Source organism: Mus caroli, unplaced genomic scaffold, assembly GCF_978045245.1.
Source record: "Mus caroli unplaced genomic scaffold, Mus_caroli_1 scaffold_2, whole genome shotgun sequence".
Classification (NCBI taxonomy): Eukaryota; Metazoa; Chordata; class Mammalia; order Rodentia; family Muridae; genus Mus; species Mus caroli.
The window spans coordinates 26703290-26731233 of NW_028227257.1; the positions used below are offsets into that span (position 1 = coordinate 26703290).

Below are 27944 nucleotides of genomic sequence, written 5' to 3' on the forward strand. Positions count from 1 at the left end.
GTCATTAATCACCAAAATAAGAAACATCACAATGACATCCACGGTGGTTTGTCTATGCTTGGCCCAGGGAGTGGCACTATTAGGAGGTATGACCTTTTTGGAGGAAGTGTGTCTCTGTGGGTTTGGGCTTTGAGATCCTCCTCCTAGCTACCGGGAAGCCAGTCTTCTCCTGGCTACAATCAGATGAAGATGCAGAACTCTCAGCTCCTCCCTCACCATACCTGCCTGGATGCTGCCATGCTCCCCCACCTTGATGATACTGGACTGAACCTATAAGCCAGCCCCAATTAAATGTTGTCCTTTATAAGAGTTACCTTGGTCATGGTGTTTGTTCACAGCAGTAAAGCCCTAACAAAGACAACACCCCAGCTGACATGTACCCGGAAGTCAATTCCTTTTTAATGGATAATAATGAGTGTTGACAGGGATGTGGAAATACTGGGATTACATATGCTGCTGCTGGAAACAAAATGGAGAAGCTACTTCAGAGGATTCTAACACTTCCTCAAGAATTTAAATGCAAAGTTTCCACAAGGTGTTTCTCCCAGGAGAAATGAAAGCATATCTACTCAAAACTTGTACGCGGATGTTCACAGCCTTTATTTATAACACTCCTAGAATATCAATGGTCCAGATGCCCATCTGCTAATGAATAGATAAGGAGAATGTGGTACATCCATGAAATGGAATATTACTCAGCCAAAAAAGTGGGAGGGGCATTAATGACCTCATGCGCTGTCTAGAATGCATGAGGCTGGGTTCCACCTCCAGCAGTGGAATGGGAGACAAGGCATAGATGAATTCAGGCTCAACATGGCTATATCTTTGGAACAAGTAGAGGCCAGACAAACTTGGCAAGGTGGCTCTTACTTATAAATGCCGGCACTCAGGAGGACTGCTACAAGTTTGAGGCTAGCCTGGGCTACATAGTGAATATCAGGCTAGCTTGCCACAACGGGTTTACACAGGGCTACTAGCAAGACTCTAACATGGGAAGGAAGAGAGGGAGGGACAAAGAGAGGAAAGGAGGCAGGGGGGGGGAGGGAGGGAGGAGAAAGGGAGGGGAGAAGGAAGGAAAGTGGGAAAGAGGAACGAGAGGGAGGAAAAGGCAAGCAGGGGAGAAGACAAAGGAACGGCACATTGTCCAGACCATTTCTATGAGGTTGAGTAGACCAGACTAAAGGCCAGGGTGGGGGCTGCGAAAAAGAACAGTGGGCAGGTCTACACAGTGAGGCTGAAGACAATCTGGGCTATGAGAGAAAAAAACAAAAAGATGTGGAATTGGTTCTCCTTGTTGTTGTTTTGAGACAGGTTGGCCTTAAACTCACAGAGCCCAGATAGAGCTGTATTGTTTGAAAAAGGGTTTATCTTCTGGCAGATGAAATTACTTTTCAATAAGAAAGGAATTGATAAAGGAGGAGATGTCACTGCTGTGGCTGCCCCAGGCGGGCTCGGGGAAGACCAGCTGTTCTAGAACTGTCTCCTGGGGGGATGTTCACTATAAGATAGCAGTGGGTTTCAGAAACGCAAGGATATGAATGGGCAGTGACCAGCGCTTCACTCCCAGCATGGCCCGGGGTTTGTGAATTGACTGAGTGACTGAGGATGTATGAAGGCTGTCTCCAGGATGCCAGTGAGAGGCAGTGGGAGTAAGATGACAAAATATCTGGCCAGATGTTGTCAACACTCCAGTAAGCTGGATTGGCAACAAACAGAGAGGTACTGTGAACTGTGTTTCAGAGCAAAGCAGTCATGAGGTTGGGGAGCTGAAGGACCCTTTGGGTGACCCTCAGCTGAGGTCTAGAGGGTGAAGGGGGGTGGCAGGGTCAGGCAGGGTCAGTGGGAGAGGGCTGGAGCAGGGTGGGGCCCTGGGGTTGGAAAGGTTGTGTTCAAGTATGTGAAGGAAGCCATAGAGGAAACTGAGGTGGCAGAGCTGAAGATGAAGAGCTAAGTAAGACCCAAGAGAGCAAAGGCTCGCAGAGCAGTGTGGACCAGGATCTATCCTGGATCTACTCAAGGATCTACCCGGGATCTATCTGGGATCAGGTCTGCAGGTTCACTCATGTTCATTCCATGAGGCCACTCTTTAATTATGGAGGAAGATATTAAATGGCTAAGTTCAGGTCAGAAGTTCTTCTACCTTCCCATTCTCTTCCCTGCTCCCTAGGCAACTCCGCTGGTCACACCGGCTTTCTTGGCAGGAAGCAGAGAAAGGGACATGTTTGGCCATATCTGTTCTAAACTCTGACCTGAAAGGTCTCAGCCAAGACCTAATTCTGTTTGAAAATACAAGTCCTCAAGGATGAGGCTTTGGGTTCACGGGGAATAAAGAGGTAGCAAGCTTGTCCTGATTTGACAACTCTTGAGACGGCCAGTCGAGGATCAGGCATTGAGTGTGACTCCCATAGTGTCAGCCTCGCATCCCCTGCTACCAGTCTGAAGAACAGGTTGGGAGAGGCAGGGAAGGACCCAAGGACACACAGCAAGGGGAAATTATATCTTTTTTCTCTGCACTGCCCTCCAGCCCCTCCAACCCCTTCTCTAGCTTGTCCCCTGACTCATCTTCCATTGCACCAGGGCCTAGGGCTCCGGCTCTAGGGAAGGATCCCAGGATGATCATGAGATGACCAAGGCAAACCAGGGCAGCTGCCACCATCAGCTTCACTAGCACTGAATAATAATGAAGGACCACCTGGATGCAGCCCCGTTCCAGTGGGCTGATTCAGTTACAGCCCATCTTCCTGCTGGACTGAAGCTCTGGGGTTCAGAGCGCTTGCTTGCTTCCTCCCCTGCTCGGGGAAAGGCTGCTAGGAGTGGGTGGGGACGAGCCAGTTCTGCAGGCACTGCAGGCACTGGTCACACATCCTGCTCCATGGCTTCCATGCAGAGCACTCTCAGGATGGCATGTCTATTACTCCCTACCCTGGTTTCCCACTACTGAGATGGGGATCATAAAGACACTTGCCTGGAAGATTTGAGGTGGAAGATTTGTGGTGTGGCTAAGAGATGGTTGGTGTTAAGTGCTTCAGGGTGCTCAGGTGGCCTAGTGACCAGGACACAATGAATTGCTTGTTGGATACCTTGGCATGGGTGGCTATTAGGTCCCTATACCACAAATCCATGCTCTTTGCAGAGCCTCACCATGTAACTGTGACTGTTGCTATGAGACCAGGCTGACCTTGAACTCACTGAGATCTGCCTGCCTCTGACACCCAAGCACTTCAATTAAAGGCGTGCACCATCACACCCAGCTAGAATTTCCTGAATTTATCTGGGAACATATGGTGCACTTTCTTTGAGATTTCCATGCAGTGAGGTATGTGGCGAATGACTAAGTCCCACCAAAGACACAGTGAGGGGCAAACTCACGTATTTCACCTCCCCTTGCCACCGCTATTTGAATGTAATGCTGAAGTTCCACCTCAGGTCACAAGGATGAGGCTTCACTCATGAGAAAGTGGGATAGAGAGACAGAAGGGGATGGCTCCACATTGTGAGGGGGTTGGGGTAGAGGACTCTGCAATTTCTGGATTTTCAGATCCAGAAATTTCCACCTGTCAAAGCCCCCTGTGGGTTTCTGTGACATATATCCAAGCCTCAGCCCTCGGTAATTGTACCTAATGTCATGTGCCAATATATTATCATCTCTCTCACTGTCCCCAGAGCCTAGCACAAAGGAAATTTGGGCCAAGCCAGTCAGGTCACTCATTAGGCCACAGACTAATTAGTGGCAGGGGAAGAGCAGTCCTTGGCCCGGCTGGTCCCTGGTGAACTCCTGCCAGCGGGAAGCAGTCCTCAGTTCTGCTGAGAACGAGGAGACAATGAGAGGGCAGAAATCACCCAAAACCTGGATGGCATTCTACAGGCACACTTGCATGCTGTGTTAGTTTTCTCCTTGCTGTACCTAAAATATCGGACAAGCAACTGAAGGAAGGGAGGGAGGGAGGGATGGAGGGAGGGAGGGAGGGAGGAAGGGAGGGAGGGATCGAGAGAGGGAGGGAGGGAGGGAGGAAGGAAGGAAGGAAGGAAGGAAGGAAGGAAGGAAGGAAGGAAGGAAGGGAGGAAGAAAGGAAGGAAGGGAGGGAGGAAGAAAGGAAAGAAGGGAGGGAGGAAGGTAGGGAGGGAGGGAGGGAGGGAGGAAGGAAGGAAGGAAGGAAGGAAGGAAGGAAGGAAGGAAGGATGTTTTCTGACTTACAGTTGGATGACTTACAGATGCAGCCTATCAGAGTGGCAGGAGCAGTTGGTAGTTGGTCAATTGCCTCCACAGTCAGGAAGCCGGAAGAACTGGATACTGGTGCCCAGCTCTTCTTCCCTTTAAATTCAACCTGGGACACTCCCCACTCCAGCCCATGGCCTGGCACCGCCTACTGTGAAGATGGGTCTTCCTACCTTGAGTAACCTAATCTATAGGTATCCCTCACAAACATACTGGTGACTTGTCCCTGCAGAATCTATAGTATAGTTGACAATTGATAAAACCATCACACACACCATAGGGTCTCAAGCAATTGACTAGCACCTGGAAAGGCATCACATCAGGCTGGATGCTTGGAGGGCATAAATGCAGTAGTGATGATGTCAGCAATGCATGCAACATGCAGTGGTGTGAAACCCGCACCCCACCCCACCCCCCAAAAAAACCCTCTCATCTCCTTAGGGCAAATTCCAGCAGCTAGCAAGAGGAACTGAGGGAAAAACAAAAAGAGACCAAGACCTGAGAGACAAAGAGAAGAAGGGAGGAACGAAGGGAGAGGAGGGGCTGAGAGGAGGGAGGAGAGGGGGCGGGGAGGGGGAGGGGAGGGGCATCTTACTCTTTGACTTCCACCCATCCAGGCCTGTGGCGCAGAACATCCATGAGTGTGTTCATGAGTGTGGTCTTGAAGCGGATTAGCGTTCTCTGCTCTCTGCAAAATAGGGCACCAGAAGCTATGCTCAGTGACTTCCCTAGGATGTCTTCAAGGATCGGAACAAAACAGAGAAAGAAAAACCAGGCTCCATGTACAGATGCCACAGCCAGAAGTGCTGATTCTCAGAGCTTGGTACCACCGCCTGCCAATACTCAGAGTAGCCAAACTGAGACTCTTGGCATCTGTGGGGCAATGAAACATAGCAAGCTAGGCACATACTTCAGGCCTGTAATCCAGGAGGCTGAGGCAGGAGGAATGCCATGATTCAAGGCCACGTGGATATCAGCCTAGACCACAAAGTGACTTTGTCTCAAAGCAACAACAACAATAATAAATATGGCTGAAGAGATGGCTCAGTGATTAAGAGCACTGGCTGCTCTTCTAGAGGACCGAGGTTTGACTCCCAGCACCCACATGGCAGCTTACAATCATCTTTAACTCCTGTTCCAGGGGATTCTAGTGCCCTCTTCTAGCCTCTGTGGGTACCAGGCATGCAAAGGGTGCCCAGACTTGCATGTAGACAAAACACCCATGCACATACAATAAATAATAAAAATAGTAAGCCAGGCATAGTGGTTCACACTTGTGATCCTAGTACGTGGAAGGCAAAAGGGTCAGTTGAAGGTCATCTTTGGCTACATAGTTTGAGGCCAGCCTAAAATAAGATGATCAAGCTAACATTTCTCCAGTCCGTACTATGTGCTAGGCAAGGCCTGGCCACCTCATGTGTGCTGTGACTACGTTCTTAGATCACATGGCAAGTGTTTGCAGATCCCCTTCCCTGGCATGCAGCTTGGGAAACCAAACAGATGCACTTTTCCCTATTCCTCCTACTAATGCAACTGGAAACCCAAAACAGTATGTATAAAACAAATGTGAGAAGACTGGGGGCTGGAGAGATGGCTCAGCAGTTAAGAGCACTGACTGCTCTTCTGAAGGTCCACAGTTCAAATCCCAGCAACCACATGGTGGCTTACAACCATCCTTAATAAGATCTGATGCCCTCTTCTGGTGTGTCTGAAGACAGCTGCAGTGTACTTGTATATAATAAATAAATAAATCTTAAAAAAAAATGTGAGAAGACTGAATGTACACAAGGAAGCTAGCTAGAGACCCAGACCCAAGAGATAGCAACTGTGACATCCCTGGCGCTCTTCCTGCCTCTTTTCATCCTAGGCATGGAAATAAAAAAGCCAGCCAATGGACATCCCAAGATGCTACTGGGCATGGACCCTAAACAACTTTCAAAAGCAGCCTGCTTTCTCCAGCCTAGGGAAGCCCAAGACAGAACAGCCTTCCACAACAGAATACATAGTAATGGCTCTGCTCTGATGACACCCCAAATGAACACCTGTTGTGTACTTCCACAGGTGCTGGCAGAGGTCAAGTGGCATGCCCTCACTGCTCATGAGGTTACATCAATGTCCCCCAACACTGGGTCTGTCACTGGATGGTGCAGACGAGGAGGAATACAGGCTGAGGGCTCCTTCTCCCTCAGGCAGTAAGGTGTTCCCTATCATAGGAAGCCAAGGGTCAGGGGAGCCTGAACTTTCCTATATGTAGGCGTGGGGATATATGCTACTATATTCTATATTCCAATCTTGGCTGATGTTTAAGGCAGGCAATTGTCAACCAATACCACTGAAAACAATTGACGAAATCAATAAAACGGAAGTTCTTGAAAGACCAGTCAAATTGACAAATCTATCAGCAATACCGACACAGAGAAGACACTGTTACCACAGGTGGGATAAAATGGGGTGCTACTGTAGATCTTGAAGACACCAAGACCACAGTAAGAGCTCGCTAGCATCTCAGAAACTCAAACATGACAGCTGAGAGGACACAGTTCTTGAAAAGCCCAGACTATCACAGCTCTCTTGATGTGATGCACAGGTGAGTAGCTGTATTCCTAGAGAAATCAAGTCTATTGTGTGAAAATACCCTCAAAAGATATACCTGGACCCACAGGGCTCCACTGGAGATTTAATTACCTGGGATGTTGAGGAAGCCATATCTGTTTTATAACACACTCTCTCCCAGAAAAAAAAAAAAAAAAGGAAGAGGAGAGAGAGCTTCCAGACTCATCTGTAATCTAGTGTACTCTGATAGTGAAATATAGTTAAGGTAAAAACAAAGCTACAGGCGAGGGGCTGGGGTGTGGCCAGCAGCACAGCACTTGCTTAGCACATGTGAGACCCTGGGCATATCTCCATCACCACATATACAGGCGCACACACGTTTGTAAACATACTCTAGCAAAGAAAATTCAATGATACAAAAAGTAATTATACCTCATAACCAAGTGGCTTATTTCCAGTAGGCAAAGCTGGCTCAGTGTTAGAAATCTTAATTGATGTAATTTATCACAGTAACAGACTTGAGAAAAATCACATGATCATATCAACTAAAGCTGAAAAGGCATTTCAGCTATTCAACCTCTACATAACCAAATTAATATCAACACTAGACTTTAGGGGTTAAACTTCCAGCTTTGGGGAGTGGGGGCAGATGGATAGATAGACAAACCATAACAGATGCATACTTTGATCCCCTAGGGTCACAGGTCATGAGTGTTCCTGGGAGTCTCCAGCTCTCTTTCAGGAGACATGGTCTTCCCTTTTCTAATTACAAATCTTTATGAGATAGATTCTCTTCTGGGGGCTGGTGAGATGGCTCAGTGGGTAAGAGCACCCGACTGCTCTTCCGAAGGTCCAGAGTTCAAATCCCAGCAACCACATGGTGGCTCACAACCATCCGCAACGAGATCTGGCGCCCTCTTCTGGAGTGTCTGAAGACAGCTACAGTGTACTTACATATAATAAATAAATAAAATCTTAAAAAAAAAAAAAAAAGATTCTCTTCTAATCCTTTAGCAGAACAACAGATTGAACTAAAAAAACAGATTTTAGGTATGCATGGTGGTCCATGCCTTTGATTCTAGCACTTGAGAGACAGAGGCTGGGGGATCTCTGAGTTTGAAGCTAGCCTGGTCTATATAGTGAGTTCTAGGCCAGCCAGGGCTACATAGAGATAACCTGTCTTTAAAACGAGACAAAACTGTTTTCTTGAAACAGGGTCTCAAGTAAGTGAGGTTGGTCTTGAGATTCACTGTTCTAAAGTAACTTTAAAAAAATAGAATAAGAAGGTTTGGCTAAAAAGTGACAGAAACCAAGTAGAACATTCCAAAGGAGTCCCTAATCCTGAACAAAAAAGACAGCAGATTGGGGGAGATGTTAAGCAAAACATAACAAGTTCACATGAAGGTGGGGTGCTCTGATAATTACCATAGGTGCTGATGGTGTTGTGGGGTACTCGCTAGAGAAAAATGCTCTGACATGGGCTTAAGACAATAGAAATTCTTTACTACCCAGCTGCTGACAACACTGGGTGTTCAGGATCCCCATGTAGCACTGAACCTTTCTCAGGGTGAGCTTTTATGCACAGAAACCATGTTCTGGATTGACACACTTCAGTTAACAGGGATGTTAGCCAGAAGCAGAACTACAGAAGCCAAAAAGCAAGGTTAGAAGGTTAGAGATTTTCCCAGAACTGTGGACTTCGATGGATTAGGTCTTTGTTTTCATTTTTGGCAGGTGGTAATGTCTGTGTGCTGAGTTTTACAGCCTGAGTGGCATTTCCAACATGATGGAGTCAGTTGTGCTAAGGCACTTGGCTTCTCTGAGTTTCTAGTTTTCTTCATCTGAACAGCAGACACATTAGCAGGATCTACCTCAAGGGTGACGGTAAGGACTTGATCATGTAGTACAAAGGGTGGGGAGGGGTGGCCCAAGGCCTGACTTGCAAGAACAGTTCAACAACTGTTTCATAAGGTCACTAAGGTTACGATCATAATTATTGAACTAAATAATGGAGAGATGACCAGGTGTCCTGGAGCATCCCATTGTGAGTTCAAGGTTAGCCTGGGTCACAAAGGGAGACAGAAGGAAGTGGGGGAGGGAAATAAGGAGGGACGGGGGGCAGTCCTGGTTGTATGGAGTGAGTGAGGTCACACACCTCTCTTTTCCTTTCGACACTCCATGGCCCTTGGAATTTTGATTCTGTAGGGAAAAAAGAAAAATGATGTAACTGTTTTTGCACACTCATGTACCTTCCCTGCTCAACATTTTCAGTGAGTGAGCTACTCAAACCACCACACTCAATCAAGTTCCAAGGAGACTGCCCCCTCCTTTCCTCCTGGTAGGATCAATTCCTGAGGCATGCATGAATAAGGAGCAAACAGTCCCTGTTCAGGGTGACATCTTCTGGGTGGATGGGCTTTTCTGTTGCCCTTTAACACAGTACCATAGATGTAGTCTCTTGGAAAGTATGCATTTATTATCATCTGTTTCTATGGGTGGAGATCTGTTCACAGCTTAACTGTCTGAGTCTTACATTCATTGACTGGCCAAGGACAAGGCTCACAGTCCATGGCCCCACAGAAGCCATTGAGGGCGGACATGCCATTAGATACCAGAAGAGCCATGAAAATAGCCCCTCCTGGGAATATAGCTCTACAGAGTGTCTCTACACAATGCCAGGGGCTTATCTCAGCACACAGTTCACAGAGGAAGGCAGCAAAGGCTATGGAGTCAGTGGTCAGGGCCAAAGCTTCTTTACTTTTGGCAATTCTGTCTTTAACTCTTTGCTATTCAGTGCTTTCAGTCACTAGCTTCTAGTAATCTGACTTTCCCTGATAGCAGCAGGGGATTAAGAAAAAAAAGGCTTATTTTTTCTCTGGCTCAATGGCCCCTCCCTGACTCTGAGTTCGTTAACTCTTCAGCCAGTGAGAAAGAAAAAGATAGAGAAAAAGTCACATGTACACACAGAAACACACAAACACATAGATGCACACACCCACATACTCACATACTTTGGCCGAGCTTGATCACCAGTCTCAACAATTCCAAGAATGTTCATGCATACTTACGTACATATGCATATACCTACATATGTATGTATATATATATGCACATATAGACAAACTTGTAAGTATATAGATTTGGTAAATGGGGCTGAGCCCCAAATGCCACACTTTATTTATCCTCTCTGGCCTTCTTATACCTTTTTTTTTTTTTTTTTTGGTTTTCCGAGACAGGGTTTCTCTGTATAACTCTGGGTGTCCTGGAACTCACTCTGTAGACCAGGCTGGCCTCGAACTCAGAAATCCACCTGCCTCTGCCTCCGGAGTGCTGGGATTAAAGGCGTGCGCCACCACACCCGGCCTTCTTATACCTTCTTAGACAAAAGTTTCATATGAAGTTACCTCATAGATAAAATGTTACACAAAAAAGGGAGTTACAAGCCGGGCTGTGGCGCATGCCTTTAATCCCAGCACCCGGGAGACAGAGGCAGTCAGATTTCTGAGTTCGAGGCCAGCCTGGTCTACAGAGTGAGTTCCAGGACAGCCAGGGCTACACAGAGAAACCCTGTCTCAAAAAACCAAAAAAAAAAAAAAAAAAAAAGGGGAGATACAGGAGCAGTGTTTCATTCTATAATGAATTCTATAAAGTGTTCAAAGCAAGTTTTACATGACCTTGCTTTATCATAGTGCACATCTGTGGCCTCATCCTTGGACCTGATCTAGAATGAATGTTTTTCCTTGATCACACATCTGTCCCAAGCCTATTTCTCTTCTTAGTGTAATTTATGAAAGCTCATTGCATTCCTTATTGTTCAGCCTTTACTTACCATTCTATGAGGAGGGAGCACATTCTATTCTTGATTCTAACTTTATTACGTCTCTCTGGCAAAACAACTAAAACCATCTCCTTAAACTTTTTCCCCAAAATTATTTGAATCAAATTAGGAATTTCATAAGGTCAGTAATTCATCCAGACAGCATTAATTCATGAAAGTTCATCTTCATGTTGATCAGCAGGGAATTTGCCCAATGATGCCCAGGAATCATTGGACTATGTAATTATGTCCAAAAGGCACATCAGCAACGAGAAGCAATCCTGGGATGAAGTCTCTGGGCTGTGCCTCTCCAGATTGCACCCATCACAGCCATGCAATATGGTGATCCAGCTCCAGAAAACTCACTTGCTTGCCATAGCCTTTCCTAGATGGCTTCTGCCAGCTCAACACCTCATTTCATACTTCTGCCCACCAGGCCAGTTAGGTAACAAGGTTCCTAAGCCACTAGACTTAGGGTAGCTTGTTCCATTGGAAATAGATACAAGCAGAAGCAAAAACCGATTAGTGTGTAGTAACCTGCGGTCAGCACCATTGTTGAACTAACAATTCGGGAGCTTATGGATTCCCTCATATTCTCTATGTAAATACATCTTATCTATAAACAAAGGCACATTTTCTCCCTCCTTTTTGATATCTATCGTTCGGCTGGAACCCCTGCTTGCCCACATAAACTGAGAAACAGCATCTGCCCCCTTCCATCAATCCCGCCCACACTTACACTCTGGGCTAACATGTCATCACCTCTCTACATAGCTACATTTCCAGAAGCTCACACAAGAGTGCCTACCCAGGGGCTCAGCTTTTGATCATACATGGGCACAATCCCAGCTCCTGGCTGGCACGACACAACCCCTTGCCTAAGTTCTATAAAACACCCGTTTCTCAGCCTGGGTGCACAATTTCCGCAACCACATTCCTTGGAACAGGTAAACCCGCCCAGGAGTTGCATCTACTAAACCTGCCTTTATTTTTAATCTGGTCTAATCTAGCCTAGACTGCATCTGCAAAGAACTTATTATCTATGTCTTTTATTTACCTGTGTTGCTCAGCTGCAGTATCTAAACCTTCATACGGTGCTGATGCTGACTTAAAGTACTGAGTGCAAACATCCTGGACTTGTGCCTGACCTTAAAGGACATTTCCTGTTTCAACTTTTAAAGATGATGTTGCTGAAGCCAGCGAGATGGCTCAGTGTGTAAAGGTGCTTGCAACCAACCCTGACTATCTGAGTTCAATCCTGGAGACCCACATGCCGGACAGAGAAAATGGACTCCTGAAACTTGTCCTCTGACCTCCACACATATATCATGAAGCTTGTGCACACAATTATTTTTTTTAAGTAATAATTTTTTTTTGGTTTTTCCAGATAGGGTTTCTCTGTGTAGCCCTGGCTGTCCTGGAACTCACTCTGTAGACCAGGCTGGCCTCAAACTCAGAAATCCACCTACCTCTGCCTCCCAAGTGCTGGGTTTAAAGGTGTGTGCCACCACTACCCGACTATAAAAATTTGTTTTAAGCAATGATGTTACTATAGGTTCTTATAACTGTCCTATACCAAAAGGGGTAAAGAGTCTGCTGTTCCCTAGTAAGTATTTTATTTAAACATTTTTTACTTCAGGCATCTTTTCTTACATAACTATGGAAATACTATGAAATTCACTGAAAACCATCTTTCACTGGTAATTATTATGTTATTCACCTATCATGGTCGTCAGGTTCTAGTTCTTTGGAGATGTTTTACATTTATTTCTGCCTGACACCACAAAAAACTGTGCGAGAGGGGAAGAGAGAGGCAGAGGCAGAGGCAGAGGCAGAGGCAGAGGCAGAGGCAGAGGCAGAGGCAGAGGCAGAGGCAGAGGCAGAGGCAGAGGCAGAGGCAGAGGCAGAGGCAGAGGCAGAGACAAAGAGCACACGGCCTTGCTGCATATGTGGAGGTCACTGGACAGCCCTGACTATCAGTGTTTGCCCTCCATCTTGTTTGAGATGAGTCTCTTTTGCGGTTTCCTAGTCTGTATGCCAGGCAAGCTGGCACTCAAGTTTCCAGAGATTCCCCTGCCCACACTTACTATCTCTTCCTAGGAGGACTAGGCTTACAGAAGGGTGCTACCATGCCCAGCTTTATCTTGGTTCTGGGCATTCTAACTGCAGTCCTCACTCTTTCACAGAAAGCACTCTACCCACTAAACCATCTCCCCAGGTGTCTTAGGGTTTTACTGCTGTGAACAGACACCATGACCACAGCAACTCCTATAAGGACAACATTTAATTGAGGCTGGCTTACAGGTTTAGAGGTTCAGTCCATTATCACCAAGGTGGGAGCATGGCAGCATCCAGGCAAGCATGGTGTAGGAGGAGCTGAGAGTTCTATATCTTCGTCTGTAGGCCTCTACAAGAAGACATCCAGGGAGCTAGAACTATAGTATTAAAGTCCACACTCATAGTGACACACCTACTCCAACAAGTCCACACCTCCTAATAGTGCCACTCACTGGGCCAAGAATATACAAACCATCAGATTCCACTCCCTGGCCTCTATAGGCTTGTTCAAACACAAGAGTCTCTAGGGACCATACCTACCCATAGCATAATAAAAAATACATTTCGTCCAACTTCAAAAGTCTCTATAGTCTATAGCAGTCTCAACAATGTTAAAAGTCCAAGGTTCAAAGATTTTTCTGAGATTCATTCAATCACTGTAATCCCCTATAAAGTCAAAATCAAAAAGCAGATCACATACCTCAAACATCATTCAGGATATACACTACCATTCCAAAATGTAATAGTAAATATTGGACCAAACAAGACCAAAAACCAGCTGGGCAAACTCCAAACTCTGCATCTCCACAAGTGGTGTCAAAGCGCTCTTCGGATCTTCAACTCCTTTCATCTTTGTTGCCTGCCGCACAATTCTCTTTGGCTGGTTCCACTCCCTATTAGCAGCTTGCCTCAGCAGATATCCCATGGCTCTGGCATCTTGAACATCTTGGGGTCTTCAAGGCAACTTCAATGTTACAGCTTCTTGGTTCAATGTCTGGGATCCACCCATGATCTTCTGGGCTCCTCCAAAGGGCTGGCATCACTTCTCCAGCTCTGCCCTCTGTAGCACTCTAAGCTCAGATTGATCCACTACACTGCAGCTGCTGTTCTTGGTGATCATCCCATGGTACTAGCATCTCCAATACACTGGGGTCTCCCACTGAACTAGGTTTCTCCAATAGCCTCTCATAGGCTCTCTTCATGGTGCCAAGCCTCAAATCCTTTGCATGACCTCTTCAGTCCTGTGCCATCAACTACAGCTGAGGTTACACTTTCTCCAATGGCCTTCCATGACCTCTCACAGTGCCAAGCCTCAGCTGCTCTCTATGACCCCTTCATCCCTTCAAAATCAGTACCACCTGGGTGACTCTTACACATTACCAAGTTCAGCTGCAGCACCAGGTACAACCTTGGTTATCTCTGGAACACAGCTTCTTTGTGCTGCCGGAAGATTTCACCTCAGTGATGCTGGTGTCTTCTTAATCACTGCTATTTTCTTAGCTCCAGCTAACCAGCATCAATTGTAAAGCCAGAGCCACATGGCCCAAGCTGCTGAGTTCTGCTGCTTGCTGGAAGTAGAACATGGCTCCCTTGTTCTATTTCATTATCACGAGCTTTCTGTTTTCCAACTCCTTCACTGCCTAAGCTTGGCTGTCCCGGAACTTGCTCTGTAGATTGACCCTGAACTCAGAGAACTGCATGGTTCTGTCTCCAGAATGCTGGGATCAAAGGCATGTACCACCATGGCTGTACTTAAGTTTTTCTTCACCTAGAACTTGCTCTGTCCCAGGCTGGCCTTGAACTCAGAGATCTGTTTGACTCTGCTTCCTAGAACTAAATGTGTGTACCACCATGCCTGGGCCAAAGCTTTTCATGGCCACTATTCCTCAAGACCTGGATAAAAGCCTCAAGATCTGGATTGTAGTTTATTCCAGATTAAAAAGTCCAAATGAAAACAATAACCAGGCAATAATGCCTAACATAATATAACTATTCCTTGTTCAAATGCAAACATATAAACAATAAGCTTAGCTGGGCGGGATCTTGCCCCGAGGTCACCACTCTCTTAATCTGTTTATCTCCTTGAACACAGGATTCAGCTCCCTTGCACTTCCTGGTGCCTTTTTATTACTTGAACCACACGTTTTTTATTTTTTCTTTCTAAACGTGCTCTGCTTCGTCAAAAACACTCTTCATGAGGCTAAACCACAGCAGTCTGAACTGGTATGCTTTGAGACCTCCGTTGTCAATGTAATTAATTTGATTCACTTAACCTTAGCCTCAGGCAGACTCTTCGGACACAGGCAAAAAGCAGCCACATTACTCACCAAAATAGCACAAGAGCAGTCTCTTGGCCACATACTAAAATTCTTTTCCTCTGAAACATCTAGAGCCAGGCTTCCACAGTTCAAATCACCCTCGGCAACAAAGTCTACCATATTCCTACTAGGATGGCCCATTAAGCCCTACATAAAGCATTTCACTGCTTTCCAAATCCAAAATCCAGAAATCCACATTCTTCCAAACAAGAGTATGGTCAGGCCTAACACAGTAATATCCCAGTCCCTGGTACCCACTTCTGTCTTAGGGTTTTCACTGCTGTGAAGAGACACCATGATAAAGGCAACTCTTATAAAGAACAACATTTCATTAGGGCTGGCTTTCAGGTTCAGAGGTTCAGTCCATTATCATCGAGGCAGGAAGCATGGCAGCATCCAGGCAGTCATGACTGTGGGGGAACTGAGAGTTCTACATTTTATAAGTCAAACAGGAGAAGGTTGGCTCCCACATGCCTAGGAGGAGGGTCTCAAATTCCACCCACACAGTGACACACTTCCTCCAACAAGGCCACTCCTCCTATTAGTGCCACTCCCTGGGTCAAGCACATTCAAACCACCACATCCACAAAGACCATAATTTACCAAAGTTAGATGAATGTCAAAGTAACCTTAAAACACATTTCTGGAAGAGCATAGTAATTATTTTAGACAAAACATGCCAATTATTTTTGACTTATATCTTTTCTAGTTATTTTACTTTATTTTGGTTAATACAACTGGACCATGTGAGAGGGCTAGGCTGATTCCACGACAGACTTCAAACTGGCAGTTAAGAAGACTAAGCCTAATAATTGGGCAAGTTCAGGCAAGCCTGAGCAAGACAAAAAAAAAAAAAAAAAAAAAAAAAAAAAACAAAAAAAAAAACCCAGGTTCCAGCCTTCACGTTCTGGAATGCCTAGAGATAGAGGAAGATAAAGCCCATCTACCCTGGAATTCCAATGTGCTTTAAATCGAGCCTTCGAGCTCACTTGGTGTTTCTCTGTCTTGGTGATGGGGACCCAGCATGCTGAACTTCTGCAGAATAAAACACTCTTTGTGTTTACATACTGTTTGAGCCTGGGGTGTCTTCAGTGAATCATGGACCCTTACTGTTGTGTTTTATAGAAATTAAGAAAGAGAAGGGATGTGTTTGGTGGATGTACAGTCAGGTGTGGGGGAGGGGAGTGCCTCTGCAGGCCCATCCTGAGGTATCCCTTCCCCTGAGGGGCCAGCCACACAATGGTGTAGTATAGAATAGAGTAGCATAGAGAGCATGGGGAGGGGAGCTGAGAGGGTATTAGAGACAGAGAAAGAGAGAGAGAGAGAGAGAGTGTAAAGGAGTAGAAGCTGACCATGAGCACATGGAAAAAGGGGAGAAGGGAAATGGAGAGATGCAGGAAGGAGCAAGAGGACAGAGAGCAAGAAAGCAAGAGAGCAGAGGGTGCAAGCAGCCCCTTTTATAGTGAGTCAGGCATACCTGGCTGTTGCCAGGTAACTGTGGGGCAGAGCCTAGACAACATGCTAACACACATGGTCAAAGCCATGAAAATCTCAATGTGTTGCCAAGACAGACATGACCTCTGTGGGGGATGGGCTTAGAGGGCTGAGAACTGTCTAAGCAAACACAAAATGCAGTCAGAACAAGATGGGGCTGCCTCAGTCATTCAGTGTCAAAGGGAAGCAGGCCGAACGAAAAGGGCTACTGCAGTAGATGTTAGTTTGGGTTCCGTTGATGACATTGTAATAGTCTCCTAGCCTGTGTATTGAAAGAGTGTCACTTCAATTAAGAAGTGAGTCATGATGATTTAGCACAGTGGTAGTGGAAGTGGAGGGAATAAGTTCAATATATATTCACAAAGTTAAAAGAGAAGGATTTGCTGATGAAGGCATTGAAACAAAGGAGTCAGTCAGCGCCTTAGTTTCTCTAACTTGATCAACAGCAGTCAGTCACCCAATAGTGATAAGTGTGTGCAAGCTCTGTGCTTGGCGCTGGGGTTCAGTATTAGGGAGCAAGTCGACCCTGGAGTCTAGAAGGAAAGACAGACATTAGACGGAATAAAGAAGCCCAGTAAAGGGAGGAAATTCACGGCACTCTACTGGTAGATTCGCTTTTTGTTCTGAGAGGAAAAGAAACAGAGGTGGCATTCTGAAATGTCCAAACACGAAATAAGAAGCAGAATGCTGGATTCTAAGGAGACTCATTTTTCTTCATTAGATCCCATTTTTCCTGGTTTTAAAATCAGGGTTTGTCTGTTCGAGTCTCATGAGGTTCAGATAGTACTGGGCTTGGAAAAGTCACTAACGGAGCTTTTTGGGTGGATGAATGGGTGGATGAATGGATGGACGAACAGACCGATGGATGACGGGCATGCAAACCGGGGATGAAAGAATCTCTAGTGGTTTCTCTAAGTCAGGAAAGTATCTGAGAGCCACAGAAATCGCTGGGTTCAATTTAAAATCTAGACTCAGTAAATTCCCTCCAGCACAGCGCTCTCGCGGAGCGTGTGTATGTGGCGCACGGCATGTCGGGACTTGCAGTCCTAAGAAAGTCCAGCGTGTTCTTTTCTTTTTCTTTTTCTTTTTTCTTTTTTAATTCCCCCTAATTACTGCACCCAACCTTCCCCTTCTGAATCCCTCCGCGGTTTCCTTTCATCAAGAACAATCAACATCATCGGATTGGTGAGAGTCCTACCTTCTGTCGCGACATGAGTTGGGCCCAAACCAAACCGCCACGGGCGCCCTAGAAAGCTTGTGCGTCTCGTTGCTACGACAACCAAAGGCGGTGTCCCGATCCGCCGATCTGATTGGATGATAGCAATCTGTTTGGATGACTCGCCTTTAGGTTCCCTCTGACCCAAGCAAGGATCTTGGAAGAGTTGCCCACGTCAGTCTATTGCTTGAACCTTTCTCTCTTGGCGCCACTTGCCGCCACTTCCCAGCGTGGGGGTACACTCGGCTAGAGGCTGGCTGCCCGCCACAGCAGCACTTCCTATTCTGCTGTCCTGCTACACTCCCCGCCCCCACCCATCTAATAACACTACCTTTGAAAAATGGACACGTTAAAAAAATGCAGTCCTCTAACTGAGGGAAGTTTCCTCACCAGGTCACCTGATTATTTGATGTCTCCCCCCGCCCCCGCGAAACATTAATTCTCTCTCTCCCTCCCTCCCTCCCTCTCTCTTTCTCCTTTTATTTTTCTTCCTTCCTTTTCTTTTCCTGCTTTCCCCTTCCTTCCTTTCCTTCCTTCCTTTCTTCCTTCCTTCCTTCCTTCCTTCCTTCCTTCCTTCCTTCCTTCCTTCCTTCCTTCCTTCCTTTCTTCTTTCTTTCTTTCTTCCTTCCTTCCTTTCTTTCTTTCTTTCTTTCTTTCTTTCTTTCTTTCTTTCTTTCTTTCTTTCTTTCTTTCTTTTCGAGACAGGGTTTCTCTGTGTAGCCAGCCCTGGCTGTCCTGGAACTGACTCTGTAGACCAGGCTGGTCTGGAACTCAGAAATCCGCCTGCCTCTGCCTCCCAAGTGCTGGGATTAAAGGCGTGCGCCACCACTGCCCGGCTTCTTTTTTCTTTTCTTTCTTTTCTTTTCTTTTTTTGTTTTTTGGGTTTTTTTAAGATTTATTTATTTCATTTATGTGAGTGCACTGTAGCTATCTTCAGACACACCAGAAGAAGGCATCAGATCTCATTACAGATGGTTGTGAGCCACCATGTGGTTGCTGGGAATTAAACTCAGGACCTCTGGAAGAGCAGTCAGTGCTCTTAACCGCTGAGCCATCTCTCCAGCTCCCTTCTTTTCTTTTCTTAATTTGGGATTGGATATGTTGTTGTTTGAAACAGGACCCCACGTTATTCAGGCAATCCTCAAACTCACTTCAAAACCAAGGAATGACCTTGAACTCCTATACCTTTGCCTCCACCACAGCCTCCACCACATCTCTACATCTGGCTCCATCACTTTCTCTAACCTTTAAGCAACTGGGCAGAGTGGCATTTGTTTGGGAAGCAACAGCAGAAAGACTCAAAGGCATCCTTGGCTAGAAAGTGAGTTTAAGGCCAGCCAGTATGGTATCAAACCCTGCCTCAAAAACAAACAAAAATAAGCTAGTTATAATTTATAATAAACCTGGTTTTGATTCCGTGGTACTAGGTTGAGCTACAGCCTCCTGTATAATAAGCAAGCACTCTACAACTGAGCTATATATCACACAGAAAATCCTTTTTTTTTTTTTTTTTGTCCTGAAATGCACTACATCACCCATGCTGGCCCCAAACTCAGAGGTCTTCCTGCCTCTGCCTCTACCTCCCGAGGGGCTGGAATCAAAGGCATATGCTAGTAGCCAGGCAATAATAATAATAATTCTTAAGTAACAATTGTTTGCCTGCTGTAGCATCACATGCTGGTGCCCACCTCATGCTGTCCCTCTCAAGTCGTTCTCTGCCCGAGCACTTGGAGCACACATTCCACCATCTCGCCCTCCCCCACCCCCATGGCAGCCTTGCCAAGCTCCTCCGGCCCACTCTGTGACCTTGCTCTTCCCCTGTAGTCTCCAGTCTGTTTCAGTGGATGGTTTGACTGCTGTTTCCCATCCCCGCTTTCTGAAGTCCACCCATCATAGCGCTCCCTTACTGAGGCTCTTCTCACCCCTCTGCCCTAACTTCAGCTTGCACTTTGTCTCAGAACTTCCCTAGCTCTCTGTTATTGCATTCTCAACACTTCCTCTAAATCCTTAGTATCTCCTCCCATATGCACCTAGAAGGGGGGGAAAAAAGTACTTACGTATTTTCCACTGGACGTGGCGTTTGGCAGCTGTCTAACACTGTCTAGTGACTACATAAATGAAAATATCAGTTAAACAGATAGTTACCAACTGAGAGAGTAGAATATAAAGCCCCTGACTAAATATATGTCCAAGATAATTGAGAACAAGTGCTCAAATATTTATATACACAATAGCAAAATTCACAAGATCCCCCAAGTGGAAACAACCTGAATGACCATCGAGACAAATTAGTTACAATAGATACATATAATCAAACCTTACTCAGCCATAAAGAGGAATGGAGGACTGAGACCCACTGATGCTGGTGTGTGGATGAACCTGAAAAGATACGATAAGGGGAAGAAGGCACACAGAAGGTCATAGATTGTGTGTTTGTGTGTGTGTGTGTGTGTGTGTGTGTGTGTGTAACAAAGGTGCTCAAACAACTCTCACAAAACATTAAGGAAAAGAGGGCCCCACCCTGGCTTCCACAAGAGAAAATGTGCAAAAGCAGGAGTGTGAGGCTCATTTCCTTCTTCGTTTGCAGCCCTGGATGACAGCCCATGGAACGGCACTGCCTTTTATTCATATGAGTCTTAGTATATCAATTAACCCAGTATAGAAAATTCTTCACGGGTAACCCAGAGATTTGTGGTTCTAGACCCTGTCAAGGAAACAATATTACACATCAGAGACAGGAACAGGGGATTTTCTGCAGAAGAAATCAAATGTGCTGGGGATGGTGCTGTACACTTGGGAGCCTAGCACTTGAGGAGTAGAGACAGGAGGATTCTTGTACGCTTGAATATCACCTGGCTATACATTGAATTGCGCTATCTGGGGCAACATACTGAGACCTTGTCTGAAAAAGAAAAAAAAAATGAGGGAGGGAGGGAGACAAGAGAGGAGGGAAGAGGGGGCAAAGGGATGGAAGAAGGAAGGAAAGACAAAAAAAAAAAAAGCAAAAACAAAAACCTAGAAACTCTAACTGCAAACCATCTGAGAATTAACACAATTGTAAATTAGTATTTAAAATATATCAGTTGCACAGGAAAAAAAAGAAGAAGAAGAAGAAGCAGCAGCAGCAGCTTTGGCTCCTGGCTCATGAGGTAAGCAAACTAGGAACTACTGTAGACTAATGGCGTCATTTACCAGATCCTGTGTACACCCAAGGTCAAGGCCATTAAAGAAATTTGTCCTTTGAAGATTAACTGAGGCAGCTGCTGTCGGGGGACTTCCGAAGCAAGCGATTTCAAGGCTTTTGTGCTGCGGAGCTCTGTGAAGCTGCATTGTATAGCATCACCTCGTGACATCCAGAATGACCAAATTCCCGCCCCAATTTAGACCTGCTGAAGCAGCCCCAGCAACCTCCACCAAAGTCCTTGTAAAGAGATGGATTCTTCTTTTTAAAAACTGGTTTATTTTTAATTATTCATATGTGTGGTGGGAGTACGTGAGCATGTGAATGCAGGTATCTGTAAAGTTCAGAAGAGGGTGTTGGATCTCCTGGCACTGGAGTTTCAAGTAGCTGTGAGCTGCCATGTGGGTGCTGCGAACTAAACCTGGATCCTCTGTAAGATTAGTGAACGCTCTTAATTCCCAAGCCATCGTCTCTCCAGCCTCAACAGCTGGTTTCTTTTCTTTTTTCTTTTTCTTTTTTGTTGATACAGGGTTTCTCTGTGTAGCCCTGGCTGACCTGGAACTCACTCTGTAGACCAGGCTGGCCTCGAACTCAGAAATCTGCCTGTCTCTGCCTCCGAAGTGCTGGGATTAAAGGCATGCACCATCACACCCGGCTCAACAGTTGGATTCTTAAGTACAGAAAAAAAATCATCTTCTGAGAAAAATTAAATGGAAATTACACACAAAAGATAAAACAATAAAATCATACCAATGTCATTGGAAGGCCCTGTGTTGGTGAGTCCTGGGAATCTTTGCTTCTGATTGACTTGGACATGTTGAGAGTGACCCAGAAGCTCCCGTCAGGAGGGGATGCAATGGTTGGGTTTGGAAAGAAAGGAGCTGAGATAAACTGCCCTTCTAGAGACAGTTTCATTAACAAGGTGGTAGTGTGGGGATGTCTTCAGTACCAGACAAAGAGGGTACCCCACATACTTTTAGACTCCCAGAATAAGCAGAAGGTCCCAGGCTGGGAATCAAAAGATGTGGTTAATAAGTAGCCTATGGTGCATACTTGCCATCAAGTCACCTGACTGTCCCCCAAGGGCATGGTGGAAGGAGAGACTTCAGGGTCACAGGCCACCTTGCCAGCCAGGTTGAGCAGTTGCACCTTTGTAGGGAAAGTGAGGTAGCAAGGGGGTATGACCTACCTATTCAGATAAGAAGTGTCTAACACCTGTGACTTGTCCATAGCTCCATGACAAAGATCATAACGATCTCCTGTGTGCTAGGGTCTCCACTGGGCACTTTAAATAAGTCATCTCATCCATTCACACTACAAACCTACAGTCTTGTCTGCCTTCCCATTTGTAGATGATGAAGATGAGGCCCATAGGCTTGAAGCAACCCACTCAAGAGCACAGCAGACGCCACCAGACTGTGGGATGATTTCTCCAAACAGCAATAGAGAGATTCTGATTGCTCCTTGTAACTCCCACACACTTGGTAACTTAAAAATCCCGTGAACACGTCATCTTAAGGTTCTGGGAAGAAGCCCAGAATGGGTCTCACTGGATGAAGGTGTCTATATAGATGACTTGTCTCTGGTAGCTCCACATAAAATAATTCTGCTGCCTTAAAGTTTCCACCATCAACTCCCAAAGTCTCTTGTTTGTGAGCTGAACAGCCTCCACCCTAAGGAAATTTGTTGGAGAATGACACATCTGGGTCCCTCCCCATCACCTCCCACTCTTATTAGAGGCTCTCCCTCCACCATTTGTCACCTTCCAAGCTCAGTTACCTATATGTTTCCAAAGACATCAGCTATCTTTTAGATATGTTCTGAATCTTTTCAAGGAATCTAGCCTGCCTTGAGATAAATGCTCTATTGACACACACACACACATATATACATATACATATACATACACACACACACACACACACACATATATATATATATATATATATATATATATATATATATATATATATATATATATCAGCCCAGAAATAAAGTTCACTCCACTCACCATTCACTGTTCCTGTCCACCTTCACACCTTATGGCCCCTACTTCTGTCCTTGTGTCCCTCTAACCCTGTCACCTTTCATGTCACCTGTGAGAACACTAGACTGGTGATTTTGCTGGACACTCCAGTATCCTTTCACCTCACAACAGTTGATTAATTAACGCCTTTACTCCACCTCCAGTCTTACTCTCCCCCACCCCATCCTATGTAACACAACACACTCAAGAGTTGACAGCAATCAGCATGTGGACATCTTTGCAAACAAGCATTTTGGTTACCACAGTGAACCATGGGCTGGTTTCCAGGGAGACCCGTATTTTAGCAGAGTTTTTGTAAAATAGACACCTCATGATTTATTTAAGAAAGTTGAGCTTTGCGATAGCTAGCCCTTTCGGAGCAAAGAGTTCATAGCTATTAAATGTGTGATGTCTAACAACTTCCTTATTTTTTCTCCTCGGGGCTTTTACCCTGGCAGAGGTCTCTTGTTCCTGTGACTTGATCATTCCCTCTAAGTACCAAGTCAGGATACAAAGGGCGACTGGGGCTAATCCTTTATAGATGAAATAAACTAAGAAAATAGGCTCTCCTGCCTAGGTTCACAGAGTGACTAATTCTCAGGGCTCTGATACGGGGCCTTGTCTCCAGGATACTTTATCAGCTCTCTCACCTCACCCGCCTGTCCCCTGGGTTGTGTATGTTTGAGACAAGACTTCACATAGTCTAGGCTGGCTCAGGTTCACAAGGTAGACAGGGTGGAACATGAGCTCCGGATCCTCCTGCATCTTTCTTCTCAATGCTGCCATTACAGGTGCACGCGGTCACATTCCGTTTACTGGCTTTTCCTCCCCCCCCCTTTTATTTGTTTATTCATTGTAACGAAGCACCTCCTCCCTCCTTTCCTTCCAGTTCTACCTCTTACCCCCTCCCCCCACCCATAAGTACCCACCCATCCTGGTACATCAAGTCACCGATGGACTAAGCGCATCCTATCCCACTGAGGCCCGACAAGGCAGCGACGCTAAGGGAAAAGGATCCCAGGCCCACGACAGAGTCAGAGACGGTCCTCCTGCTCCGATTGATTGTTAGGGGACCCACGTTAAGAACAAACTTCAGCTCTGCTACATATGTGTAAGGGGGCGAGGTCCAGCCCATGCATGCTCTTTGGTTGGTGGTTCAGTCTTTGTGAGCCCCCCCACCCCCCCATGAGCCAGGTTAGTTTACTCTGTAGGTCTTTTTATGGTGATTTTGACACTCAGGCTTCCTCATCCTTTCCCCACTTTCCCACAAGACTCCCTGAGCTTTGCCTTGTTTCGCTGTGGGTCTCTGCCTTTGTTTTCATCAACTGATGGGTGAAGCCTCTCAGAAGACAATTGTGCTAGCACAACTGTCTGTAAGCATAGCAGAGTATCATTAATAGTGTCAGAGGTTGGCCCCCTCCCATGGGATGGGTCTCAATTTTGGCCAGTCATTGGTAGGCCATTCCCTCAATCTCTGCTCCATCTTTATCCTTGCTTGCACTCCTTGTAGGCAGGACAAATTTTGGGTGGAAGGTTTTGTGGATAGATTGCTGTCCCCCTCCCTCCACTGGAAGACCCACCGTGCTATAGGAATGAACATGGAGCAAGGAGAACACGTCTCCATTGCTGGTGGCAATGCAAACTTGTGCAACCATTTTGGAAAGCAATTTGTTAGTTTCTCAGAAAATTGGGAATAGATCTATCTCAAGACCCAGCTATACCACTCCTGGGCATATACCCAAAAGTTGCATCACCAAACCATGGGAACACTTGCTCTACTATGCTCATAGCAGCTTTATTCATAATAGCCAGAAACTGGAAACAACCTAGATGCCACTCAAGAATGGATAAAGAAAATATGATACATCTACACAGTGGAATATTACTCAGCTACTTAAAAACAAGGACAGCATGAAATTTTCAGGCAAACAGATGGAACTAGAAAAAAATCATTCTGAGTGAGGTAGCCCAGACCCAGAAAGACATGCATGGTATGTGCTCACTTATAAGCAGATATTAGCCATAAAGTACAGGATAACCATGCTGCAATCTACAGACTAAAGAAGCTAAGTAACAAGGGTCTAAGGAAGGATGCTTGAATCTCACTCAGGGAGGAAATAAATAAACACTTGAAGTAGATGGAGGGAGGAAACTGGGTGGGAGGGAGGGGAGGGCTGAGAAAGAGAACAGAAATCCGTGGGGGAGGGCTCTAAGATGGGGGAGACTCCAGGGAGTCTTTGGAGGTGACCCTAGCTGAGACTCCTAGCAGCAGGGGACATGGAGCCTGAAGTGAGGAGTATTTCTTTTGGCCTTCAGGGACCAGTCCTTCTAGAGGCTCAAGTCAGCATCAGTGTACCTTTGGTGTAACTTTCCACCTATAACTTGACATCCCATAACCACATGTTGAATTATTGATGATTTTCTTTCTGTGGCAGAAATAATGATTTTTTTCAAGTCAGGGAATCTCAGAGTCCCTTCCTTCTCCACCCACTTCTGTCTGCATATCCTGCCAGCCACACTCTTAGCTATTCACACACAGTGAGTGCCCCCTCCCCTTCTTTGCAACCTCTTTGTCTGCTCCATCCCAAGCTGTCCTCATCTCCCACCCGCCCAGCTGCAGTAGCCTCCTTGATGACTTAATGGCGGGGTGGGGGTGGAGGACAGGGAGGGCCTTAAACCAGGTGTTTTGGGTCCTTGGTTAAAGTTTCCCTTTGGTTTTCTATCCCATGGAGGAGAAAGCTATGTTAAGCCTACTTGTGCTCCTGGAGGATCCTTTGCACTGGGGCCCTGACTGTACTCTTCAGCCTGTCTCATGCCCCTGTCTCAACTCCCTCTGCCCCAGCTGTCTCTGCTCTGCCCACAGGCCACAGTCTCACAGCAGCACAGGCCTCTGCAGTGTGGTCCTCTGTCCTACTCCACTCTTGCAGGGACTAGGTCAGCTCTCAGCTCAACTGCTTCGGAGCAGAGCTGGGGGGGGAGGGGGGCGTGTTTTCCACCCCCTGCTTTGTTTTCTTTGTAGCCACCTGTGTGACCTTTGGTAAATGCACTATTTGTTCCTCCTTTGCCTTCTCTCCCAGATCTGGGATGTGTGTGTTATGCTGACCGCTGGCACCTAAGGCTACCAGCATCTGCCATACAGATGGTCTGAGTTGAGGTGAGTCTGAAGTAGAAACCACACGCCGAGTTTTGAAGACAATACCATGCAGAGATCATAAAACTCATCACCAATCATCTCTATCCACCGACCAAATGCTAAAATGATAGTATCCGGATATACTGAATTAAATCAAAATATGATCAAAATTTAATCTGCATCTACTGTTTTCATGTGAATACTAGAAAGATTCCATTTGAATATGCACACATTTTGTACCTTGTAGGAGGGACTCGGCCAGCGTTCTTAAATATCCCCCCACCATGTGATCTCCATTCATTTTTAGTTTTGGTATCTTTGTTTCTGAGACAAGGTTTCTTGTAGCCCAGGCTGGCCTCAAGCTCGTTCTTCTGATCCTCCCACCTCTGCCTCCCAAGTGCCAGAGGACAAGAAGTTCCTGGACCGCTGGGGTTCAAAACCCAGGTTTATGCATGTCAAGCAAACACCACCAGCTGAGCTATATCCAGCCACTTTTCGTTTAATTTCAAAATAACCCCTAGGTATATGTGTGTATAAAATAGATATCCAAATCAAACATTTACTGATAATAAATCACAAGAGAATTTATTTTAAAATAACTTCTTTTACATATAATTTTATAACATATATGAAGGCTCTAACAAATTTGCATCCAGTGACATGATGTACTTACTTCATTTATGCATAAAGAACTAAAGCTTGGCTGAATGTTTGATACAGCACGGCATTTTCAGGGCTGATATTTTAATTTTATAATCATCAATGCGAGGAATGCCACTTTGCATAAATACATAATACAAATGTCAGAAGGTGTTGAAAATTCTGTCCTACTCCCAACCCTAAATTCGTGTAATAGTTTTTAGGAAATTGAACTCAGCAGCTCAACAGCACTTAAAGCAACAACAACAAAATACCAAACATTTCAATATAACAAACTCAGAAGATATTTTAGTTTGGCACACGCTGAGGAATGAGGGTAGGAAGACATTGAGTCTCTCCCTTGCCCCCATAATTAGAAGTAATTTGTAGAGTAAAACACTGTAGTTCATAACACCAGAATCTCAAATCTGGGCTAAGGTGTCTCTGGTAGAGTCCATGTGTGGTGTGAGCCTGACAGCATGCTCAGGGGAGTGTGTGTGTGCTGGAGATTTAAAGCCAAGAAACACCCCAGACTCACCATGGGTTTAGTTTTGAAATTAGGCATTGCATGTTTAGAAACCTTTTACACAAATTTTTCACAACCATCACACAAGTCAGTGGCCGTGCCCACAGCTAAGGAAGCTGAGTTCTAGCCTGCTGGCTGAGGAAGGTAAGACTCGCCCCTATCTTACGCCGTGACTGTGTCCCTAGGACCTACTGCTCACTAAATATTTGCTGAATAATTTGGGTTTTATGAAAACAGAGAGTGTTGAGTCAAACACCCCATATACACTGTGAACTCAAGAGAGACACATGAAGAATGGCTTTCTTTCTCTCCAGTTACAGCTGAAACGGACTCTGTCCTGCTTGAGTGGACACTCCCCTGCAATCACTCAGTTAGAAGGATAAGGATGGTGTCCACAGGAACAGAGCAGGCTCAGCTGTTTCTATTCAGTTCCCACGGGAGGTGCCCAGACTTGTTTATTTTAACATGCTTATGCAGACAGTGTCAGCTGAAGCCACATGGAGACCTCAGATCATTCAACAAGTCAATTGTGCACATGGGCTTGAACTAGGGACGTCTTGTTGCAGTTTTCTGAGCCAGGATCCAGGTGCCCGGAACCTTTCTACACCACCCTTTCCTCCCACATTGACCACTGTTTCTTCAGGCTTCTAATGGCAGTTACACCTGGTCCAAGTAGAATTACCCACGTGGCTCCATCCTCCCTGGGGACCAGAGTACATGGAAGGATGGAGGGGAGGGAGGACGGATGAGTGACGAGTGGGGTGATG

General features: G+C 45.8%; 1 protein-coding gene across 1 annotated transcript in view; it reads right to left on the bottom strand.

Annotated features, from left to right (window-relative positions):
* Ttll9 (tubulin tyrosine ligase like 9) overlaps positions 1-17737 on the bottom strand; it is a 44161-nt gene extending 26424 nt beyond the window's left edge. Inside the window, exons 1-3 of the mRNA XM_021156838.2 lie at positions 17655-17737; positions 8925-8968; positions 4812-4904 (exon numbers count right to left, since the gene is read on the bottom strand). Of these exons, the coding sequence (XP_021012497.1) occupies positions 4812-4904; positions 8925-8968; positions 17655-17669 (152 nt within the window). The 5' untranslated portion in view covers positions 17670-17737. The remainder of the gene's footprint in view (positions 1-4811; positions 4905-8924; positions 8969-17654) is intronic.
* Positions 17738-27944: the final 10207 nt, after the last annotated feature.